Source organism: Falco biarmicus, chromosome 1, assembly GCF_023638135.1.
Source record: "Falco biarmicus isolate bFalBia1 chromosome 1, bFalBia1.pri, whole genome shotgun sequence".
Taxonomy (NCBI): domain Eukaryota; kingdom Metazoa; phylum Chordata; class Aves; order Falconiformes; family Falconidae; genus Falco; species Falco biarmicus.
Window position 1 is genome coordinate 103,923,385 of NC_079288.1, and position 22,957 is coordinate 103,946,341.

The 22,957-nt window shown below is 43.5% G+C and overlaps 1 protein-coding gene across 14 annotated transcripts in view; it reads left to right on the top strand.

Annotated features, from left to right (window-relative positions):
* The first annotated feature begins 182 nt into the window (after positions 1-182).
* Positions 183-22,957, top strand: part of WRN (WRN RecQ like helicase) — a 47,240-nt gene continuing 24,465 nt past the window's right edge. For 3 of the 14 annotated variants that reach the window (XM_056355521.1, XM_056355549.1, XM_056355542.1), the window contains exons 1-17: positions 662-1,364; positions 2,057-2,164; positions 3,844-3,959; positions 4,355-4,402; positions 5,958-6,103; positions 8,859-9,007; positions 11,203-11,352; positions 13,243-13,315; positions 14,233-14,344; positions 14,912-15,323; positions 15,976-16,056; positions 17,271-17,412; positions 18,637-18,712; positions 19,705-19,772; positions 20,147-20,255; positions 21,955-22,023; positions 22,563-22,645. In XM_056355521.1, coding sequence (XP_056211496.1) covers positions 2,078-2,164; positions 3,844-3,959; positions 4,355-4,402; positions 5,958-6,103; positions 8,859-9,007; positions 11,203-11,352; positions 13,243-13,315; positions 14,233-14,344; positions 14,912-15,323; positions 15,976-16,056; positions 17,271-17,412; positions 18,637-18,712; positions 19,705-19,772; positions 20,147-20,255; positions 21,955-22,023; positions 22,563-22,645 — 1,921 coding nt within the window. In that variant the 5' untranslated portion in view covers positions 662-1,364; positions 2,057-2,077. Of the gene's footprint in view, positions 337-659; positions 1,365-2,056; positions 2,165-3,843; positions 3,960-4,354; positions 4,403-5,957; positions 6,104-6,607; positions 6,823-8,858; positions 9,008-11,202; positions 11,353-13,242; positions 13,316-14,232; positions 14,345-14,911; positions 15,324-15,975; positions 16,057-17,270; positions 17,413-18,636; positions 18,713-19,704; positions 19,773-20,146; positions 20,256-21,954; positions 22,024-22,562; positions 22,646-22,957 lie in introns of those variants that run through there. The other 11 variants (XM_056355563.1, XM_056355572.1, XM_056355621.1 and 8 more) reach the window with 9 other exon arrangements.

A 22,957-nucleotide genomic window follows, 5' to 3' on the forward strand; every position in this document is an offset into this window, starting at 1 on the left:
GCGGCGGCGGCGGCGGCGGCAGCGCGGTGGGAGCCGCCGGCTCGCCGGAGGGTGCGCGGCCCGCCCGGCCCCGGGACTACACTGCCCACAATGCCCCGCGGCCGCCGGCCCGCCGGCACAGCGCGCACGCGCGTCACCTCGGATAACCTCCCGCCGCTGCCGCCCGGGGAGACAGCCGGCCGCGGGGGGGCGCGGGAGCGGGCGGGGCCACCCTGTGACGTATTACGCGCGCGACGCACCGTGACGCATGGTGGCTGAGCCGCTGCTGGCGCGGCGGGCGGCGATCGCTGAGCGTTGAGGCCGTCACCGGGCCCTCGGGCCTCCCCGGTGGGGCGGGTGAGCGGAGGGGAGCGGGCCGCCCGTCCTCCCGCTGCCGCTCGGTGTGCAGCGGCCTGCACGGGCACCGACGGGCCCTGCCTGCCCTGCGGGACGCGAGGCAGAGGGGCAGGCTGGGTCCCTCCCCGCCCTGCGGCGCGGTAGTTCCCGCTGGGCGGCTCTGGGCCTGCTGCCGGTTGTCCCGAGGGGGCCCCGTGGCAGCTCGGAGCGACCGTCGGCTGGCGGCTGGCAGCTGGCCCTGCAGTGCTTGGCGCTCACAGGTTGAGGTGCCGGGCTGTGCGGGCGATGCGGCGGTGAGCCGTGCTTGCTCACCGGGGGCCCTTGAACTTTGAGCTGATTTTGGGGAACGTGGTGCTGGGGTTGTGGGGTGGCTGCTGTTGGGTGGCCCTTCCCTGCTTCTTTCTAGCCTCTGCTGCTCCCTCTTGTTCCTGGCAGTTGTGGCTCGAGGCTCTGATTGAGGCGTCTTGCAGGTAGCTACTTGGTGACTGGTTTAGTATTAAAATACTCTGTGGAGTTGGCTTTGAGGTGGTTGGTTACGCTACTGCAGAAGCAGGCAGGTAACCAAAGAGTTCTTGAGTACTGAAGAACTGAAGCAGCACAATTTGCCTAGGATTTATGCTTCCTTGTTGGTGAGGAAGTGCAGCTGGAAAGTACTTTCTTACCAAGACACTAGTGGCCTGATTTTGTTGTTAAAGTGTATTGAGCACCTGGGGACTAGTAGAAAGAAGCAGGTGAGAAATTCTTTCTTTGTGAACTGTTCTGCTCCATCTTCAGGAGGATTTCTTAACCACACTAGAAGCAGTCCAGGGAGAAGCTGGAGGAGGTCTGACCCTGTCATCATTTGTGCACAACTGGAAAATCCTGCTCCACTTCCTGAAAGAAAACCCCAGTCATCAGGGCTGAAAATCTGCTGTTTCGGACAGCGTGTCTTCCTAATTAAGTATCCTGTAACTTCTCTGTCGTGTGCCTTCCTGTTCCAGGGATGTGCCCTGTTTCCTGATGCCCTGGGAATAGGCTGCCTCAGCTTGGTGAGCTCATTTATTTTTAATGTGGCATTGGGAAAATCATAAGTAAGCTCAGCCATCATCCTGTCAGCATGAGAGAGCTTAGCAGCATGTGCCTTGTTTCACTGTAGTTTTGCCCTAGGAATTCTGCCTGGTTTTGCTTATCTTGGCTGTGGGCTTACAGCCCTGAGGCCTTGTGAGGGGAATGCAGCTTCGGGGTGATGTGTGTGTCTGATATTTCTTTTTTTGTATTTGCATTTGCTGACAAAATCAGAAAAATGCTGCTGACTGCTTTTAAGCTAAGTGGCTGGTTCCTGTGCTGCTACCTAAAACACAAGACAGGCTTGTCTAATAAACGAGGGCTGTGTTAGCCAGACATGGCAGTAGGTGGACTCTTGTGGAGATCAGCAACTCTGAACAGAACTAGACTGAACTTTTTTTTCCGGGAAGGACTTGGAGGTTTTCCTGTTGATGTTTGTTTCTTGTCTTCTGACAAGAAAATGACAAGTGAGCAAAAAGATAATGCCTAAAGCTCTTCCAGCTTTTAACGCGGGGAGCTCTGTAGATGTCCATTCTTGCATGCAAAGCAGTTGAAGTTCAAGGTGGTGGTCTTCCATAAACTCGTTCTGGCCTGATGATATAACTAACAGCTTGCCTCTATACAAGCTGACTGTTCTTTCTTTTTTTTTTTTTTTTATATTATGTAAATGTAACAGAAGTGTGGAAAAACGAATAAAATGGATTTGCTAACTTCTAGTCTGCAGAATAAATATCCTCAGTGGATGCTTACGCAAAACCAAGGGGGAGCTGGGGGTGATAAAAAGGTATGTGATCACACAAGGGGACTTAGTTGCAGGCTGCATAATAAAACAACATTGGACTGCATACTTGTAGTTAAACTTGTGCTTCTGGTAGTTGTATACATTTACAGCTGTGTTATCCTATGAGCTGTCATTAAATTTAGTACTCTTGTGTTTGTATTGGTTGAACTAGCGTGTTAAAGTCACTTAACTAAAAATACCGTCTATTGGCCAAAGGTTGCTGCTGTTATCTCGATAGAGATTTCTTCCTGACAATCTTGAATTTCAGTGGCAAAACCAGCAAGTATAAGGGAGCTTTTGATGTGTTACTGACACAGTATTGTGGGCTGTACATCATCAAGGACTGGGGATTTTTCATATGTGTAATTTGAGAGTTCAGAATGTAGCCTGACAGGGGAGTTGATTCTGGTAAGGCCCTCTGGCTTTCTGCTTTTGTACATCTTCAGTATTTCAGAAGGTTGTGCAGCTCAGAGGTATCAGAAGAATTAATTTATCAAGATTATGTCAACTTCTGGCATTCCAAAAACATTAATGTGTCCTTGGAAGGTTTTTTCTTGCATACATGAGCAGTTTCAGTATAAAATTTCTCCCTTGAAAGGGACTCCCCATAACATCTGAAACTGTTTTAACAATCAGAAAACTAATTAATGAATGAAAAGCAGAAGACTCTCTTCAGCAGTTTTCCTTCTATATAGTGAGAGCAAGAAATTAGTAGCATGGATATTAAGAAATGTCCTTATTAAAACCAACATGAATTTAATTTGCTGTGGTACAGCCTGGGTACTGTGGCACCCTGCCTCAACAAGCCGTTTTGAGGGAGGGTTTTGATTAAACTTTCACCCTTCATTAACTGGAGGAAACGTTTTGTTGTGCCAACATGAAATCAGCAGTATCTTTGTTTCAGAATCTCCCCCTTCGAGGCAACTTACTGTTTCTGAAACTGAGTGAAGAGCTGTTTTGTGTATTGTGGCCTCTTTGAATTGACAAGGCAGTTTTGTGCTTCAAGTGTTACTGTGTGATACTTAACTGTATTTGCTATTACTGGCATCATAGCTTACTTGAACGTGTTTAACCAGCCTGAAGGTTTTTCAGGCAAGTCAATGTAATCAGAAGTTCGGCAGTTCAAGTAAGTTTCTCATCCAGTAACTCTTAGTAAAGATCCTTTAGAAAGGGAGGAAAAAATGCCAACTATAATGTTATGTTTTACCTTATGTGCTTAAAGCTTCAATTTTTAGACCAAAAAGTTGATGGAAGATATCGGTCTTTTAAATGTTGCACATAGTTTTAAGTCAGTGGAGTTTTAGATGCTGTCAAAAATGACTTTTTTTTTTTCCCCTGACCTTGTTCTTGGGAAGCAACTCAATCTCTTTGATGGGAAGAATCCAACTAAACTGAGATGAAAACTCAGCTTGTGTGACTTCAGTTTGAGTGCTTGGAGTTAAGCAGAGAAATTGGGGCACGAGCCCGAATGTTTTTATAAAGGAGGGTGTCACCCTGTTGCTGGCTGACAGTGATAGTAGCCCTGCTTGTGGAGCACAGTTCTGCTGCAAGGTTTCAGTAACTGCCAGAGCCAGCGGGGATAATCTGTTAAAGCGGTGCGCAGCAGTTGTCCTGCTGATGCATCTCTGTGGCAGGATTAGGTGTGGCTGGTAACAGAGCCTCTTCCAAATGTCATTTGACAGAAGTCTGTTGTTCAGAGGAGCGTTTTGGAAGATGGACTGCCATTCTTAGAGTTCTGCGGCTTTATTGTTTACAGCTACGAAGCCAGTGACTGTTCCCTTCTCTCAGAAGATATCAGGTAATAGCTCTTACTTATATTTTTTCTTCTTTTTTGAGTCCCTTTTCCTTTTTTAAAAAGGTCTTGGCTCTTCTCTGACTTCTCCTGGCTGATTGTTTGATGTGTCCAGAGGACAGTTCAGACAGATAACATCTGGTCACGTTAGCTGTCTTATGTGTGCCAAATGTGTCTTACTGATTGCAAGTCCAAACTGAACCTATTCCTTGTGGTGGTGAACTATCTCGGTGAGAGAGATCCCTGGCTGTATATAGTGTGTGATGGTTTAAAAATACCTCTCAGCTGTGCTGTGCTGTTACAGCTTTCCCATTTGGTCTTTTTATGGGAGATGCTACCACCGAACCTTGCAGTCCCTTTAAGCAGAAGCAGTTCTAATGCAGGTTCTTTGCCCTTCACAGCATGGATGATTCCATGAACTTCAGTGACTTCACAGGGAAGTATGAGCTGTAAGAAATCAAATATATCTGTTAATTCATAACTGGGGACTGTATGAAGAAAAGGTAGTAAATTCATGATGCAAACAGATAATTATTTTTCTCCCCTTTTTGCATAGCAGAGCTCATGCTGCTGCTGGGGGGGGGGGGGGGGGGCGGGAAATACTATACAAAACTTTCAGTGCAGTGGAATAGATAAAGAACAAGCTTCCAAGGGAATATTTGTACCTGGTGCTCTCCTGAGCCTTGTGTGTTGGTTTTGTGTGGTGAGGTTTTGGTCGGGGGTGGGGGGGCTGCAGGGGTGACTTCTGTGAGAACCCGCTAAAGCTTCCCCTGTGTCCGATGGAGCCAATGCCAGCCAGCTCTAAGAGAGACCTGCTGCTCACCATGGCTGAGCCCATCAGCAGCTGTGGTAGCAACTCTGGGATAAGGTATTTAAGAAGGGGAAAGAAGAAAACCTGTGCAATCGAAGCTAGAGGGAGGAGTGAGAATGTGAGAAACAGCCCTGCAGACACCCAGGCCAGTGATGGAAGGCAGGAGGTGCTCCTGGTGCTGGAGCAGAGACTCCCCAGCAGCCTGAGGTGAAGCCCACAGTGAGCCAGGCTGCTACCCCCAGCCCATGGAGGTGAACAGTGGGACAGATCCCCACCTGCAGCCTGGGGAGGACCCCATGCTAGAGCAGGTGGGTGCCCGAAGGAGGCTGTGACCCTGTGGGAAGCCTGTGCTGGACCAGGCCCCTGGCAGGACCTGTGGCCCCATGGAGAGGAGCCCAGGCAGGAGCAGGGTTGCTGTCAGGGCTGGTGACCCCCTGAGGGACCCAGGCTGGAGCAGGCTGTTCCTGAAGGACTGCAGCCTGTGGGAGGGACCCATGCTGGAGCAGTTTGTGGAGACTGTCTCCCATAGGAGAGGCCCTGTGCTGGAGCAGGGGAGGCCTGTGAGGAGTCCTCCCCTTGAGGAGGAAGGAGCAGCAGGAGACAACATGCAATGAACTGACTGCAACCCCCATCCCTGTCCCCCTGTGCTGCTGGATGGGGAGGAGGGAGAGAAAACTGGGAGTGAAGTTAAGCCCAGGAAGAAGGGAAGAGTGGAGGGAATGTGTTTTTAAGACTAGGTTTTATTTCTCATTGTCCTACCCTGATTTTTTTGTAATAAATGAAGCTAATTTCCCCAAGTAGAGTGTTTTACCAGTGATAGTGAGTGATCTCCCTGTCCTTATCTTGACCTGTTTTTTCTCACCTGTCCAGCTGAGGAAGGGGGGTTGATAGAGGGGCTTTGGTGGGCACCTGGTCTCCAGCCAGGGTTAACCCACCACAGCTTGCTCTGCTACTGCTTGTGTGCAGTAAGGTCTGCTGAGGTTTGAAGGGCTTCTTGTAGCTTTTGGAACCAGCAGGAATTTCACCTCCTTATGGTCTTGATTTTAAAATGGTTTCTGTATCCCTTACGTGTAAAAGGAAGGATGCGCTGACTGTGATTCTCTTAATTGCCTTTATGTAAGATGACTTAAGCCTGGTATTTTAAATCTTGGTAGAAGAACAGTCAAATGTGAAGAATATCTGTTTCTTTTCAGGCAGAGTTTGTCAGATGGGGCTGCTGTTGGATTTGATATTGAATGGCCACCATCATACGCCAAAGGAAAAATGGCAAAAATAGCTGTAATCCAGATATGTGTAACTGAGGAGAAGTGTTATTTGTTCCATGTTTCTTCAATGTCAGGTACCGTACTTCCTCTCTTATTAGTTAGGGCATGAGTTACCTTCTGTTTCTGGTGATTAATTTTGAACTTTAGGCCTTGAGCAATAGCTGGTATTTCATACTATGTTGAATAGTAAAAACCCATCCTTGTCCTCTTTCCGACCTATAATCAAGGGATATATTCTGAGTATTGCCTATGCATATCAAGGGAATCTTAGCCCAAGTCCTGCCCTGTGTGCTGGCATATGGCATTTTAGGTTCTGAACGGGGGGCGGGGGGGGGGGGAGGGGGGAGCGGAAATCTTGAGGATTATTTTTCTCTCTGGGAAAGAAAATTTTAATTCAGTTTTAAAAATTCAATTCCCTGCTCGTGTAATGAGCTTTCTGTTTAGTGCCAAAACCAACGAACCTAAATTTAGCAGGCTGTGTTTCTTGTTAATTTGGCTATAATAACAAAACCCCTCAAAAATGATGGCTGTTGTGCAGTTTGTTCCTAATACCTGCATTTTGTGACACTGGTTTTCAGAAAGAATACTGGATACCTGGTGTGATGCAGCTGTGGGGAGAGAAGGAGTTGTGCTCAACAGAGACTGAATTCATTATGGATGTGAATAAAAGCTTCTAAATAGGGAACACAGGAATGAGGGAAGGAGGCTGCAGTTTTATAACCTTTGGTTTGAATGTTAGATTGAAGCTATGCCTGTGAGATGTCTCTGATTTCCCTGGGGTGTGCATGCTGAGGTATAACAGCGATAAGTTTTAATGTTGGTGCTCAATCCTTTGTCATTTATAGCAAATGGGGTGGAAAATTTAATTGCTGGAGGCTATTCAATTCAGGAGGCAGAAAGGTACAACTGCACAAAAGAAAAGGATTTGAGGAAAGGAAGCTAAGGGAAGGAGTCATAAAGAGCTGAAATGCTTTTAATTCTGAAAGTGAAGATGTTTGATGCTGAGTACAGTTGCATGTGGGCTACTTCATGTTACAGCAGAAGATGGTGTTTTCTCCCAAATAATTTTCTAAAATTTCTGTTCTTCTCAATGGGAGATGCGATTTGAGTGAGACGACAACTTTTTTGCAGGAACCACAGCCAATTTCTGCTTATGCAAAATAAATTTGATCTACAGGAATAGAGATGTTGGCAGAATTATCCAGTTGGATAAGACAATTTTTTGAGGCAAAAGAATAATGCTTTCTTCTGCAGGAGCAAGCGTGGAGAGTTCTTGGACTATGTATAAAGGACAGAAGTTACATATATCTATCAGGGAGATTCTTGAATAATTTCCCACTTTTTTTTTTCTTTACAGACTTCTAAGAAAAGGTGGCTTGTTTCTTGGGTTGTAGCCTCCTCTATACAGTCTTGACCTTGGATGTTTTTAGTTCATATGGTCACTTTTCTAGAACTGGAGGAAGTGAAACACAAGTCCTCTACTGGGAAATTCTTGTCCTTGAAGGTTTTTGTGACAATATTCTTAGGTGAAAATCCCTTGTGAAGTCAGCTGTGTACATTGCAGGCATTTACTCGGCTCAACTGTATCTCCTCTACAGAGGTCTCTCCATATATTATGGCTGAGGTGCTTTGTCTGCACCTCACAGCACAAGGCTACTGCAGTTTCGTGGATTTTTAACAGTAATTTTCTAATGCTTTGCCTGGGACCTGCAACTTCATAATCCACAACACAGCTGGTTGTGGCTGTAGTTGCAAAATTGTCCATGTAGTATGTCGGTGGTAGCCATAAAAGTGTGGAGATAGTCGTGTAAAAATAAAATCAGTGATGCAAAGTGGTGGATGAAATATAGAAATAAATATTACAGTAGTGAAAAGGTGAAATTGGAAATCAGAACCAAGCCAGATACTATGTGGTTTTAGGTACTAAAATGACACTTGAGACTAATTCAGGGTATCCAGCTGTGGGGTCCTGAAAGTAGGTATTTATATGAGATGCTCTGAATCTTAAATGGAAGCAAACACAGAGGGGAGAAAAAAGCTGCTTTCATTCAAGTGTGAAGCTTCTGCGGCTGTTCCTTCCTGTAGAAAACCTGATATGAAAGTTGCATGCTCTTATTCAGTCCTATAAATGTGAAAATACCCTTTGATCCAGGATTGCTGTGCCATCAGGTTGGGATAAATCAAAATACATTACCTAGCAGATGTCTAAATCCTGAAGTATTTTCTTTTCTTACTTACAAGACTGACTTGTCTGGGCTTGGCAGAGGATCTGGTTGGCTAAGTCGGTTTTCCAAACGCTATTGTTGGACCAGCCCAGCGTTAACACTGAGTATGCCTTCACAGAATCTTGTTTTCTGGGTGATTCCCTGTGTTTGTGGCTTAAACTGTTTACTGGGAATGTGAAATAGCAAAACCTGGGAAGGAATAAAGTGGAAAATACTGCATTTGGTTTCATGAGCATCCAATTCTGAGAATTAAAATACCTTTTTCGGTTAGAGGTTGCCTTTTCAGTATTTGATTTAACAATCAGCAAGACAAATGAAATAGGGTTGTTTACTTTCTTTACTTGATTTGTTTTCAGATGCAGCATGAATTTTTGTTTCAAATATTTCATTCCTGCTTGTTTGCAGATGACATGTTACAAGCAGTTGGTATTTCCAGTGATTCCAGAGTACAAACAGTGACATAAACAGAGCAACAGTGGGGAATTTTCCTTTAAAAGCACAGGTTTTTGCGGATGGCATTTGTGCTAGGATTTTGTCATTTCCATTAGACTTTCTGGCATCTTCCAGTATTTAGTTTCTCATGTTTGGGCTTAATCTATTTTAGGTTTTCCCAAGGGACTCAAAAGACTGCTCGAAGATGAAACAATTAAAAAAGTTGGCGTAGGAATTGAGGGAGATCAATGGAAGCTGATGAGTGACTTTGAAATCAAACTGAAGAGCTTTGTGGAGCTGGCTGACGTTGCTAATGAGAAAGTAAAACTTAAAACCTTTTTGTTGTGGGAGGGAATCTTGTTATTGTGCTACACAGAAGGAGGCTTCCTTGTCTTCATAGGAGCTCGATTCTGATAGCAAATGTACTCTGTAGAATAAAGCAGAGATGTATTGTAACTTCTTAAAAAAGCTTAACTCTCGAAGTCTGCAGCACTAAGTACCATCTTTCAGTGAGCCGGCTCTTAATGAATGTTTGTCCCCTTCTGAGTCTGTTCTCCTCTTGCATTTACCAGGTATGGCTTTTTAATTCAGCTGCAGGTGTGTTTTCTTTACTACTTAGTGATGGAAACTGTCAAACGGTGTCAAGTAAGGCTTCTACTGGCAACGGTGCACTTCTCACAGCAATGGCTGAACCATTAAAATAAGATGCCAGAAACGCTGCAGAGACAGTGGGAGGACTGATGCCCTTTGAAAGGAGGCAGCCCTCCTGCAATGGCTTGCTTGGTGCTGGGAGGAAGCAATTGCCACATGATCTGAAGCTGCAGATCTATCTTTTTCTGTCACTCTGAAGCTGGTGTTGCCTCTGTCGCATGGATGCAGTTTCCAGTGCCTGATGACCCACTGTTTAGAAGTAGTGTTGCATTTGGCACACCTTGAGCTTCAGTTTAGTTGGATTCTAGTTAGATGTTATTTGCGGTACAGATTTATGCCATCTTATTAGGGAAAAGAGTAAAAGGTTTATTACCTTCCATATGAGCCTGCCATTCTTATTTTTAGTGTGTCCCTTAAAGCTTTTCTGTCTTATTGTATATTCAAGGCTTTTCCTTACCTGCACTCAGCATCTCCATGCACTTCTCTTTCCTTCTATGCATTTTTTTGTTTGGTAGGATAATAGCAACAATTGTGCCTTCCTGGCAGAGAACAGATTTTTGCCCTGAATAATACTACTTGAACCTTTGTCTGTTCCGTCCTTTCTGTACCCTGTGTAATTAAATCGTTGTGGGGGAGAGGGGAGCGTGATGTATCATCAGCATTTGGGGCAGTGCTCTCCATATGAACCCGCTTGAAGTTTCAGTTCCTAGTGGGTTGGAAGCTGTACAAATTAAGCTGTTTCTTTTCAGATCTGGAGTTTCCTCAGTTTGCGCCCTCCCCCCCCTTTTTTTTTTTTATTCCAGTATCAGACTTCAGGATAACTTGTTATGAAGATGAGCATCGTGATCTCCAATAGCAGCTTTAAAGTTTTCTGCTAGAGAGAAAACAAACCAAAAATAAACTTGAAAGTGAAGCTTGGGAGAGCAAAGAATAGGGTTATACATATTGGCACAATACGAGGGGGAGGGCTGGGGGAAAACTAAAACGAACAGTTGGTACACTTTTTTTTTTATACCATATTTAAGGGGATGAGCTGATAATGCTGCACTGCCACTGTTAGACTTGACACTGCTGCCTGTTTTGCAAGTGCTTGCAAGTTGGAATAGCAGAAGGCTGCATCTGTGAGTCTTGGCTCCTTGGGGTCTGAAGGGAAGCTTCCCAAACTGATGGAGACAATAGCATGTAGGAACTGTGACTGACAAGTATGATTACAAAAGCAAGTGAAAACAGCAGTGTGGCAGGGTGACTTTTAGTCTTCTGATGAACTGCTTCCCAGCACACTGAGCAGTGTCACGGTCGGTAGCTGCACTCTTTGGTTGTGCTTGGTTCTGGACTTGCAAAAGGTGACAGAACACTTACAGGCAGGCTTCAATATTCCTGTGTTTATATTTAAATTCCTGGTGCTTAAGCTTCTCTAATTAGGAAGGCAAATGGTAGAAAAATCCTGGAGGGGAGAGGGGTTGCTGTTTAAGTCTGACTTCTTTTAATCAAACTGGAGACTACGTTGCGCAGATTTCCTGGTTTTGGTAGGGTGACAACAGCACCTCACGTTGTGTGGACTCACCTGGCCCTAATGCCATCTTTCCAGCTTGACAATGTACGTATGGCCTCTAACTATTAATACAGTTTCAGGGCAGGGAAGTACAGCTTCCAAATGGCCAAACTATCTTTTAATATGATGAGAGCAGAATTAGGCCTGAAGAACAGTTACTGCTTTGAGAAAATAGTTTGTTCTGACTAACCCAGAGCTCCTTGTTGCTAATGAGGGATTAAGTATGCTTTGCCACTTCCAGGAATGTTTTCTGTCAGGTCCAGTGGCTTTCCCCTTTAAACAAGCCTGCTGTTCTGTGTTTTTCTTCCCCCAGCTGAAGTGTAAGGAGGTATGGAGTCTAAATGGTCTGGTAAAACACCTTTTTGGCAAGCAGCTTTTGAAGGATAAGTCTGTTCGCTGTAGTAACTGGGAAGAGTTTCCACTCAGTGAGGAGCAAAAATTGTATGCAGCCACAGATGCCTATGTAAGTACAAGAAGAGATCACCACTCCATCGGTATCAATAAATTTCTTCTCTAATATGCTGTTAACAGCTGGTTTCATGTCTTCGTGCTACAGAACATAATGTAGGAAGACTCTGAGGCCCACTATGGATGTGGGATGCTTAAAGGTGGAAATGCCACTGAGTAGGTTGCTGTTCGATTCCTTTTCTGTCTTAAGTTTTTAAACCACAGTGTTCACCCAGAGCTACATATCTCCTCTGTTGAAGATAGTACTGTTTGTACCTGACTTGTACCTGTCATCTTGCTGGGATCACTTGAAGAGGATGTTGTGATTATTTCACGTAGAAAATTGAATGTTGATGGGAGAAAGAAACCCCATTCTACAGCAGCCTTGAGCCTCCCATGAGGTTCTTAACTCTGAGTGTTTCACGGTGTTGTGAGATTTGCCTTTTTATTGAAGTCTGTGCAGAAAGCAGAGCTCCTGGAAGTTCTGTCATTCTCGGAACGTGCCAAGTAACACAGGTGCCAGCAAGCATGCCTGAGGAGTGTCTGTCCATTTGGACTCCCTTCAAGTTGTTGCCTCGGGGAAGTGAGTTCTGATGGAGCAGTTGGGTGAATTTTATATCTGTATGGAGGAAGCCAAAACTCTTGCAGCATGGTTATCCCACAGAGCTGTGATGTGGCTGGTGTGTATTTAAGTACAGTGATTGCTTACAGAATTGAAGAGTAGGTAACTTTTTTGGTTCCCTTGGCTGTAGGTTTAACTGTAGCTTCTTAGTGCTTTTGGATGTGCTTTCTGCTGAGGTTTTTGGTCATTTTTCTTGAGCTGCTTATGAACCAAAATCCTGCTAAATATAATGTGAGAAAATTCATAAGCAAGTCTGAAGAAATACAGACTTTTCCAGTGGCTAATACAGCAGTACTAGTGGTATTGATTACCAAGAAGAGTAGTTTAGTAGCATGTGAATTTTTGTAGCTCTGTAACTTTTTACCTTTTTTGCGAGTGTACCTTTCATACAGTTCTGTGAGTGGATTTACCAATAAGCTGCTGGGTGCTGCCTGCTCCCCAGATAAAAGTTGTTCTTTGTGGCAGCAAAATAAAAGTTCCCTTGGGCTTTTATTCCTGTATCAAGGTTAGATAGAGGAAGAGAAGTGGGACAGGGGTGTTGTCTTTTCTGACTTGGGAAATGCTGCATACTTTTTCTAGTTGAGTTAAATGTTAAACTGTGGAGGGTTTGGCACCTGTTAAGATCCAAACCAGTAAGGAACAGAACTTTTATTTTTGGTGCCTGGTGCAGCTGCTGTAGCCAGCTTTTTCCAGGCAGTGCCTCTTTGCTGCTACGCTCTGTTCACCTGGCCTGTGTGTTGGAGCCTCGCAGGAAAACACAAGGGAGTATCTTGTTTCTTTCTTTCCTTTTAGATGCTTTCGCTAACATATGTAGTCTAATTAGCACATTCCTGGCTTTAGGCTGCATTTTCCTGTTAGAACCTATTATTCATATCAAGGGAAATATTAAACACACAGAATCTATCTTAGGAGGTTCAGAGCTATTCTCTTGGAGCGCTACATAAAATCTGAATGAGGTGGAGCAGATGGTGAGACTGGGGGTGGAGTGCTTGGGGCACTCTGTATGCAGCTAACTTCATAGATTCCCAGCGCAGCTGTCTTTGTTATATAAGAGTATCCACCACAGTGTGGACCCTGAGTCAGGACTTTGCATTCTGTAAGACATAACCTGGTTGTGATGAAGGATGCATTTAAGGTAGACCACTGACTGTTGTATGGCGTGGGCCAACCACTCTGAATTTGATGTTAATAATGTATTCATGCTGTAGTTTGCTGTGTTGTTTTATGTAGTATTGAAGATAGTGTTTATCTGCAGAGTACTAATTTTTTTCCTTTCTTTGGCAGGCTGGCTTCATCATATATCAAAAACTGAAAAATATGAGTAACAGCGACCAGAAATTATTTGGTGTAAAACTAGGTAAATCATACATTCAAGCACAAGGAATTTATTCAATGTACAATTTAATATTCTATTTCCCAGCAGTTATTTCATAGCTTCTTTGTCCGGATTGTCTGGCTTCTTGGTGTGATTAGAGATCACTTCCAGAGAGAGCAGACTGTAAAGACTCTTTAGTGTCCTGGGTTACTGTATTGTGTAACTAATTTCCATAGCGATACAGGAATGCAGTCTTGGTATGATGTTTGTTTCTGCTGTATAAAGAGAGCAAATTCCTGCTCTCGTTCCAGTTTGTTTATGGAAACACTTAGGTGAGTTAATGTCAATTCTGCTGATGCAGGGACAAAAATCTAGTTTAAGAAGTAGTAAGACCACAAAAAATACATGTTGTGAAGTGATGTTTTTCTTAAGGCATATAAGCAGGACCCAAATTTAGAGCAGCTTAGCATTATTTATGTGATTAGGTTTGTTTAGTTCTGTGCTTCATAAGAAAAGTTAAGTATTGCACGTAGCTTATGGTTAAAAAAAGAGGTGAGATGTGAATTTTGTACTGGCTGAAGTTTACTTCTGTATCCAAGACAGAAGTGGGAATACTGTCCTCTTAATGAGGTAGATTTATTTTTATTTTTTTTGGCTTTGATTTCGTCAGCATAGCTGTGTTAGCAGCTTTTTTTCTGGAAGCTGGAAGGTATGCTGGGGAAGGATCACTTCATAATAGTCCTGTTCTGTATACTTTTTCCCCAGGCATGTGTAAAAGATGCAGAGGTGAACTAGATGGAAGCTTGGCCTGATTTCATGTACTTGACTTTTAAGCACTGGAAAAGGCTGTCTTATCAGCTGTAGATCTTGTAGATAGGCAGTTACTTGAATGGAACTTATTTGCGTATAGATGTTAGACATGATTTATTGTGAAATAACTCTGATGGCACTTGTTTCAGATGGCATGTTGTCAGAGGGTGTGAAGGAACGCTTGACTTCACTAGCTGAAGAGATAACGGACCTGGCTTCTCACATCCCTGACTCTTCTGGACAACTGGAGAATTTGCAGAGGTTAGATTTTTGCTGGTCTGTTTCTGCCTCCAAGATCGCTGTTTGCTCTTGATCCCTGAGGTCCCACGCAACAAAATACATGCTAACAGCAGTCTGTTACCTGTTGTGTCCTTTTCCAAGAAAAGAAAGCACAGTACACTTAATGCTGGAGTATTATCTTTGTACAAAGAACATAAGTTTGGTCTAATTGCAATGGGTTGGACACTGAACTTTGCTGAATCTGTTTCTTGTTGCTGAAATGCACAGCAAGGCTGCCTTTCATAAATAGCCAGGACTCATCGTTAATTACTAGAAGTCTGGAGACTTGATACAAGTGTGGGGACAATACCAAAAACAGTGTTTTCAGAGAGGCTTTGTAGGTTTTCCTCATAGTAAAGAAATTTAATTTTCTTCTCCCAGAAGTGGAATACCAATTGCATATGAGTGATGAACTTTATAGTTGAAGCTTTGGACAAACTCAGTCTGGAGAAACAGACTACTTTAGAACCATCAGTTCTACTTGTGACTAAGGTGGATGTAGCAACTGGCTTTATCATTTTGGTTTAACTTTCTTGTTTTACCTTCTAGGGCTGCAGAAATCCTAGCTGACATATCGGCAAATGTAAAGGCATTAAGAAGCACACTGTTTGGTTCAGGCTTTCCGTCTGTACTGGAGAAGAGCTGTGGTGCAACTCCCGCAAATCTTGAAGCAAAGTCACCAAATGTTGAAGCAGAAAAAGTTGAAAAGCCTGCATTTGCTAAACAACTCGAAGTTGACTTCACCTGCTCTGATGCTACACTTGCTGGCCTCTGGGAGGGAGATGTGAATGAAGAAGAGGCAGAGAGCGGTAATGCTGTTGTGGAAGATGGGGCTGCAGCAGCCAGCTCAATGAGCAAGGCAGATGGAGATGAATTCATGTCACTAGACATTACTGAGCAAGAACTTCAGATCTTGGAATGTCAGGCTGCAGGAGAATTGGTCAGTGAAGCTGCACCTGAGGTACTGAGAAAAGCCTTTGTTAATCATGGGTGCTTAGAGGTAGTGATCTCATCCCTAATTTCCCCTAGGACTTTAAAGTTCTGCCGCTGAGAGAATATTAAGGTGGGCTGGAAGAAGGGCTCAGAGTCTGGGAAGTATATGTGGTGGTAGTCAGGTACTGAGCTGCTCTTTAGTCATGTGGCTGGAAGGATTACTACTGAATACAGAAGCTCTAGATAGTCTGACTAGGTTTCCTTTTGGTTGCTAATACCTTACCAAAGAATTTAGTGCAGTATGGGGACCAATTCTGCACTCGCGTCTCCAACTTGGTCATGATAAAAAGCAGATCTTTTTCTAAGGGAACTGTAAATAGCAGTCCTAGTGACTGCTGAATGTGGATTGATGCCTTTTGAATCAGATTATAATTTCCTTATGTTCATGTGTTTCACACAGCTGGTGATACTCCTTTTTGTCTCTCACAACAGGGCCTTGTTGTGTTCTAACGTTTCTTTCTGATAGTCTTTTTAACAGTCAGACTTCAGAGCTGAATTTTGAGCTTAGTTACTTCTGGTAAGAAGTAAAAGCATGCAGAAATGGTTCATAGTATGTACTGAAGGCTGGAAGGTGGTGGGTAAAATAGAAATAACTTTGCTGATAAGAACTTTTTTCTTAGGAGGCATGCTCTACAGACAACGAACAGAATATTTCCTGTGTCATTGAAAGTGATGAAGAACTGGAAATGGAGATGCTTAAAGTGAGTGCTTGGGTTTTTTTATTAAGGGGGTTTTTTTGGTAATGATGATGCTCTTGGGTCCCAATGGAGCACAGCATAGTTGAGGGGAAGGAGTATGAAAGAAAACGGTGTTGCTTACTGAAGGTGGACAGGAGACAGAAAAATGTGTGGATACCTAAAGAATTCAATTTAATAGTTTCAGACTTCAATGCTGCTTGCATCCTACCACATTGTTATTATCCCAGCTTGGATTTGATCCACCTGCTTACTGCAGTTGTGTAGATTATCATTCATAAACAGCTGGGCTCCAAGTGTTGTGCGTTCAAACCCTTGTCCAAGGGCTTGAGCTGACAGGGCAGTTTGTGTGCTGCAGGTTCTGCTGACCTGGGCTGTAGGTCAGATTGCTTTGTAGCCATGTTTTGCAGGCCTCTAAGTTTCTATGGCTATAACTTTTCTTGAAAAGAAGGACTCGAGTGTTGAGCTTTTTTCCTGATCCCCCAGTGCTACATATTCGGTCACTTCACTTGAAATACAGTTCCACCAAAGGTAGTCACAAGTGTTTGTTTGCTTGCACACATATGAAGGTTGTGTAGCTTATAGCTGAGTAGGAAGCAAGACTTAAAGGTCTGGGGGGAAAAAAGCTGAATTTTCTCATAGGGAAGGACCAGGTCTCTTCTGGATGGTTCTCAGTGCTGCATGTCAATAAATGCAATTTTGGTCAGAAAAGCTCACTTGAGAAGAGGGGGTTTAGTTGGTGTTCCTCTGAGCACCATGTTTTCAAACCAACGAGTGTAGCATGATGTTTGTTGGGATGCCATCTTTTCTGTTGGTTTTTTTTTTGTGGCTAGCCTCCCAAGTCACTTCTCAGTGAAACTTGTGCCTTTGTCTAGTTGAAAGTAAAAAAAACAAACAAAAAACACCAAACAAAAACAACAACAAAAAAACCCCAACAACCACCACAAAACCCCAACTATTGGTTTTAAAATAAATATCTTCAAAATTTCAAAGATCTTTTTGCAAAGAAAAAACACAACTGTTGTGATGCTACCCAGGAAATGGCTCTTGGAATTTGAATGCTACTGACTGCTGTGCTTTTCTTTGTGCTGTGTGCCTATAGATCTGAGTTACGGCATAAGTAAATTAAAAGTCATATGTTCCCATATCACATTACTTCAGACATAGCGTTTTATCTACTGTTTTATGCTCTGAAATAACTTTTTCTCCCAATTTCTCAGTCTTTAAAAGATGTAGACTATTCTGAAGGAGCTTTAACTGAAAGAGAGTCCAATAAAGCCAGGAAAACTCCTGACGCAGAACTGAACGTTGCACCAGATGATGATGAAGATGAAGGCATTGAGGAGGAAGAGGAATGTTTGGGTATGTTTGAAATCATAGTGCATGGTTAACTGTTTATAGAAGCAGATGTTGGAAGTACAGTGACATTTTGTGCTTGGTTTCTTGAAGCAGAAAGTCAAAGCTCATCTGGGTTTTCAAAGGAGTACTTGTCTATGTGTCAAGATGAAAATGTAAAGGTGTCCTTGGCAAAACATAGTTGACTCCTGCCACTATCAGTAGTCGTTATGTATGCTTAATGGGACTAAAGCTGCTCTGGGGCTGTGGAGATAATGCAGAATTGAGGGTAGCTCTTCAGAACACAGCAGGGGAGATGGTGGAACCTCCACTATGTGCTCTTGTTCTGTTGTCCTGCTACTACTGCTCTGTGGCAGAGTTCTTAAAAAATTGTGGCTTAGGGGTGATCTTGACCCTAATGCTTTGGAGCTGGCCCTGTGGGGGCAAATCAAATGGGGAATAGAGACCGAAATGTGAGGTGAAATACATCTTGGCTTGCTTGGGCCATCACTGTGTGGAAGCTTCCTACCCTGGTTGTTGAAGTTACACTGTGGACCTTGTCACTGAAAGTAACATCAGCTAGGAGAAGAGCTGCTTGCTCCTTCCCAGCAGAATGTGGGCTGCTAGACAGGGACAGAGGAGCAAATTGCTTCTTTGTTTGGTTCATCTCTCTCAACAGTAGCCAGGCAGGCTATTACAGGGAATATGTGCTTGTCCAACAGACAAAAACTAGGTGGAAGCATCATACTGTGGAGTGTTAATTAGAAATCTCAACAGATGTTGAACATGTTTCTTCAGTGTTCAAAGTGAGATCAGGATCCCCTTGTAGGTCACTTCTGGGCCATGACTTCGTTGGCTGTTTGCAGTGTTGGGCATTGATTGGTGTAACTTCAGTAGGGTCTTTAAAGGCAGGCTGAGCAAAACATCTCTGGTACCTTGTGTGAGCGTGTAGCAAATAATGCAGCTATGCATTACAATATCTGTTGCTTTAGTATCTCATTAATCAAGCCATATGTTCCCATCACGCAAGGTGTCTGAGCAGCCTGCTTGCTATTTTAATCCTTTATTGTAGCCTGTAAATATCTTCAGAGTCTGTTTCTCTTCCCTGGAGTTGCCCTAATCCTAGGCCCTGGGCATCGCTAACCACGAGCAGACTTTGTCAAGACTGTTAGTGCTTTGTCATCCTAAAATTTAATCAGAGATGAGTTTTGGTTTTTGGTTTTTTTTTCTCCTCTCTCTCTCCCACTAAAGATCCATTGCTGCCAGTGCCTAGTGAAAGCCACATCACATGTCTGAAGACTTATTTTGGGCATTCTTCTTTTAAACCGTAAGTATGTTTTTCTGTTGAAATGTACACTCCAGAATTCATCTTCTTTCCCCTATTTCAATTCTGATATTTTTTTTTGTTACTGTTTACTGCCAGAACTAACAATCTAGGACCTAGATTGTTAAATCCCTAGGAAAAGAGATCTTTGCCACAATAAGATGTCAGAATAAAAGTTATGGAGTGCTAACTACAATGCTGTACTCTCACAGTGGAGTATGAGTTTCTTGACTCTTCTGATGGCTTACCTCCTGTGTTTGAAGCTTTGTTGTATCGGGTCTAGTTCAAGTGTGTTAAACAGTGAGCAACAAGCTGCACAGATGTTAATATGTGTGATAAATCTGGTTATTCTTTGTTGTGTGGCTCTAGAAAGGAGGGACAGGCTTCTGTCTGTGTGGCATGATCTCAGCACAGTATGTGCTTATGTACTTGAGCATTGTTGTTGCATTTCTTAAGTTCAGTGGAAATGAGATGAAATACTCCTGGATGACTGGCAGTGAAATGCTTTCTGTGCAAGGCACAGCCTGAGCAACACTTTGCGGGGGAAGCCTGTTTTACTGGATTAAAATGTTTTGTTAACTCTTGGAAAATGGGGATGGGGGGATTTTTTTTAACTGACTGCAGTTATTTACATGTGATACCACAGAAAGGTGAAAGCTGGCAAAATCAAGGTCCTGTTAACAATCTGGCATTGAAGATAACTGTAGTTTTCAGTGTTTGTGGATCAGTTACTAACATGAGATGCAGTTTTTGTGATCTTCTGTGAATAACTGCATCAAATGTTGCTTGCCTCACTCCACTAAGAGTAACTCCACTAACACTGGTGGGACTACCTGCAGTAGCTGCAATGTCTGAGTGGTTGCAGTGTGCAAAAACACTCAAGGCAGCCAGAAGTGTTTCTTTAACCTGAAATGCAACTGAATATGTGGTTTCACAAAACTTACATGTTATGCGTGGTAGCGAGAATAAAATATTTCCCTTGGTTTAATCTAAAGGGTCCAGTGGAAAGTGATAAATTCTCTTTTAGAAGACAGAAGAGATAATCTTGTTGTCATGGCAACTGGTAAGTTACCTTTACATCTTAAGTAGCAGCAAAAAATCCTTTCCTTTTTGGGGAGAGTAGGATTCAAACTTGGAGACTGTCCATGTGGCTCACATGAGCAGGGTGCCCTGATTGAGACTTCAGTCTTAGCCAGCTATGCTGGCTACTTGTGTGTCTGTCCTAGCCTTTGTCACTGACCTTGGTGTAGTGAGGGGTAGCAAATGGATGCTGAGCATACTTACCTTGCATCTTTGTTCCTCTACTACAAAAACAAATGTCACTTGGGGGGGGGGTGTGTGTGTGTGTGCTTAACAAGGTGTTAAACCATCCTCTGTAGCTGTAGTTATAGCTGCATAGAAAGCGTGATGTTTCACTTCTGCCTTTTTCCCTTTAAGGCTATGGAAAAAGCTTGTGCTACCAGTTTCCTCCTGTTTACACTGGATCTACAGGAATTGTCATCTGTCCCCTTATTTCCTTGATGGAGGACCAGGTGCTGCAGCTGACGTAAGTAATGCAGTAGTAACAAGCTGCTGCTGTATTGCCTGTGGAAACCCACGGATTCTGCTTGTGGCATTTCCTGGTGTTTAAGGTTGCAGCTTTGTACAGCAAGCTGTTTGCATGTCGGCTGTAAAGCATATGTTTCTCAAGGAACACATGCAAATTGTGTAAATAGGCTAAGATCACTGGATTTGTCAATTATGTGAACTGTAGGCTGAATTTGCAGAGGATCTATGCTGGTGGGTGGTTCCTGAAGGTGGATCCTTCTCAAGTATTTCGGGATTCATGGGCCCTTTTTGTACAGATGGAACTGATGGAGCTTCACGGGCTGTTTCAGCCTGAGAGTTATGTCAAAACTTGGTAGGGCTTCCTTTGAGTCTGAGAAGTAACATCTGAACAACATACGGCTGGAAGCTGTAAGCCATTCAGATCAAAGTTATAGCACAGACTTTGAAGACAGACAGTGTAGTAGGTCTCCTAACACCTGGCCTCTTTAATTCGTAAGAAGTCTGAGGGAACTAGTGGGTGACACTGAATGCTCTTACTTGAGCAGATATAGGTGTTATCAAGATAAATCTCTTTGATTTTAATACCTGATAATGCTTTCTCTACATGTACTTGCTTTCTGTTATAACAGCTATTCACTTCTGACGCTTTTTAAGCTGTGGGAATCATGCTGAGTTGTCTAGTTCATCCCTGCCTTGTCCAACTTGGAAAGAATGGGCCTTTTGTGAAAGAGGGGATATGAAGATTTTTTTTGAAGTAAGGAGCATCAATTACATGTGGTAGCTTCTGCTTCTTCTGCTGCACATCATGACTGCAAGCAGATGAATGACTGGACAGCCTAAGCTGTCTCTATAGCCAGCTCCTAGACTGAGTATTAATCAGCAGGGTGTCTATATGTATTCAGCTGCTGCTTTGGCTTTTATTCGGTTTTCCTCAGTGGAAAGGGTTTATTCACCACATTCTCAGTGGGTCATTCATTTTGAAGGCTGGGAAGGCTGAGTTTCTGTGACCTAATGCGATTCCATAATTCATTTGTCAGTCGGGGTGCAGTTCTGCCAAGGACAGACAGAAACATGGAGGAGCGAGGTGGGAGAAGCTATCGAAACGAAGGGCTGGAACAAAATGCAGTAAATCACCAAGAGGACAGGGGTTGCAGGGTCCTGAAAGAGGTCAGGTATGAGGTGGCTGAGCTGATAAGCGTAATTGCTGAATCTGTCATTAAAAAGCAGCCACCCGATTGAAAATTAGCAGATGTGCCACCAGTGGCTCTCAAAAGATTGAAAGGCAGCATAAAAAAGTGCAAACTAGTAAGGTTTACATCCAAATGTGATGAACTGCATAAGAAAGTAAGAAACTTACTAAAGAAAGTAAGTTACTGTATGGTCTTCTTTTAGATGTTTTATTAGTAAAGTTAGTTCTCGGGCAAGGAAAATGGCCTTTATTTCTCTGATTCCTTATTGCACTGAAAAGGGTGTGTGGGGTGGGGGAACCACAGCTGGAGGTGAAGTGGATGTGCGTTTGGGTGGCAGGAATAGCCACTGCTCACTCCTGCTCTTTCAGAAGGTGTTTTTTCCCCACGGAGGTCTTTGGAAGAAAATAGTCTCTGACCTTGCAGCTTGAACTTGCTTTACAAAGTTCTGGCATAGGCTGAAAGCATTGAGGGTAAATCTGTTTGTGATTGTGCTTTTCATTTCTGCAGAATGTCAGAGATTCCAGCTTGCTTGCTTGGTTCGGCTCAGTCAAAAAACATCCAAGAATGCATCAAAGCGTGAGTCTTAACTAAGCTTTCTGGGACTGCAGGTGCTGACGTAGGTGTATTGGAGAGGGAGGGTGTCGCCCTGATCTGTCATCGCTGAACCTCTTGATTCTGGCTCGGACCTGGAACCTGGCAGTCAGTGATCCTGCTTGCATTCACCCAGGCTGAGCATGGGGGAGGCTACAGCCACCCTCTTGTGCCCTCCGCCTGGGGCGATGGGGCTTGTTGACTCAGCATTACATTGTGATTTATACATGATTTTACACAGCTCTTAGACCTATATTTGTCGCCAAGTCATCACAACAGTCCTTTTTTTGTTCTAAAAGCTAGTAAATCTCTGCTGTTTTTCCTTTTCTTGTAACATTGTGTGTACTGCCTTGCTTTCCTGTGGTTCTGGAATGCTTTCTACAGTCTTTACTTCCTCTTGTTCCATGTTCAGAAGTCTGTACTTGTTCTCATTTGCATATTCTAGGCAATCATGGCTTTGTTTTATTTGGTTGGGTTGTCTGGGGTTTTTCCTTCTGTGATGGTGTATTTGCTTGATGTTTCAGGGGTCAGTACAGGGTCATATATATGACTCCAGAGTTTTGTTCGGGGAACTTAAAATTACTTCAGGATCTTGACCAAACTATCGGTAAGTTGGGGATGGTGTGGGTGAGTTGGCAGGCAGTTTAAATTCATAGTTAGGTTTAAACTTTTTGAATGCTTGAACACCTTTCACCAATTCCTTACCATTAGCAAGCTCGGAGGTTTGTGTAGTGACTGATGATAAATGGTGCCAGAAGATCCTGTTGTTGATGAAGAAAGGTATCAGTGGATTGTCTTTAGTGTGGCCTTGGCATGGGACATTACAGAAGTTACTAGGAACAAAGGTGCCAAAACACTCATCTTTAAATCACGTGAAGTGCAATGTATATCACTACGTTTTAACCTCTTAAGTATTCTA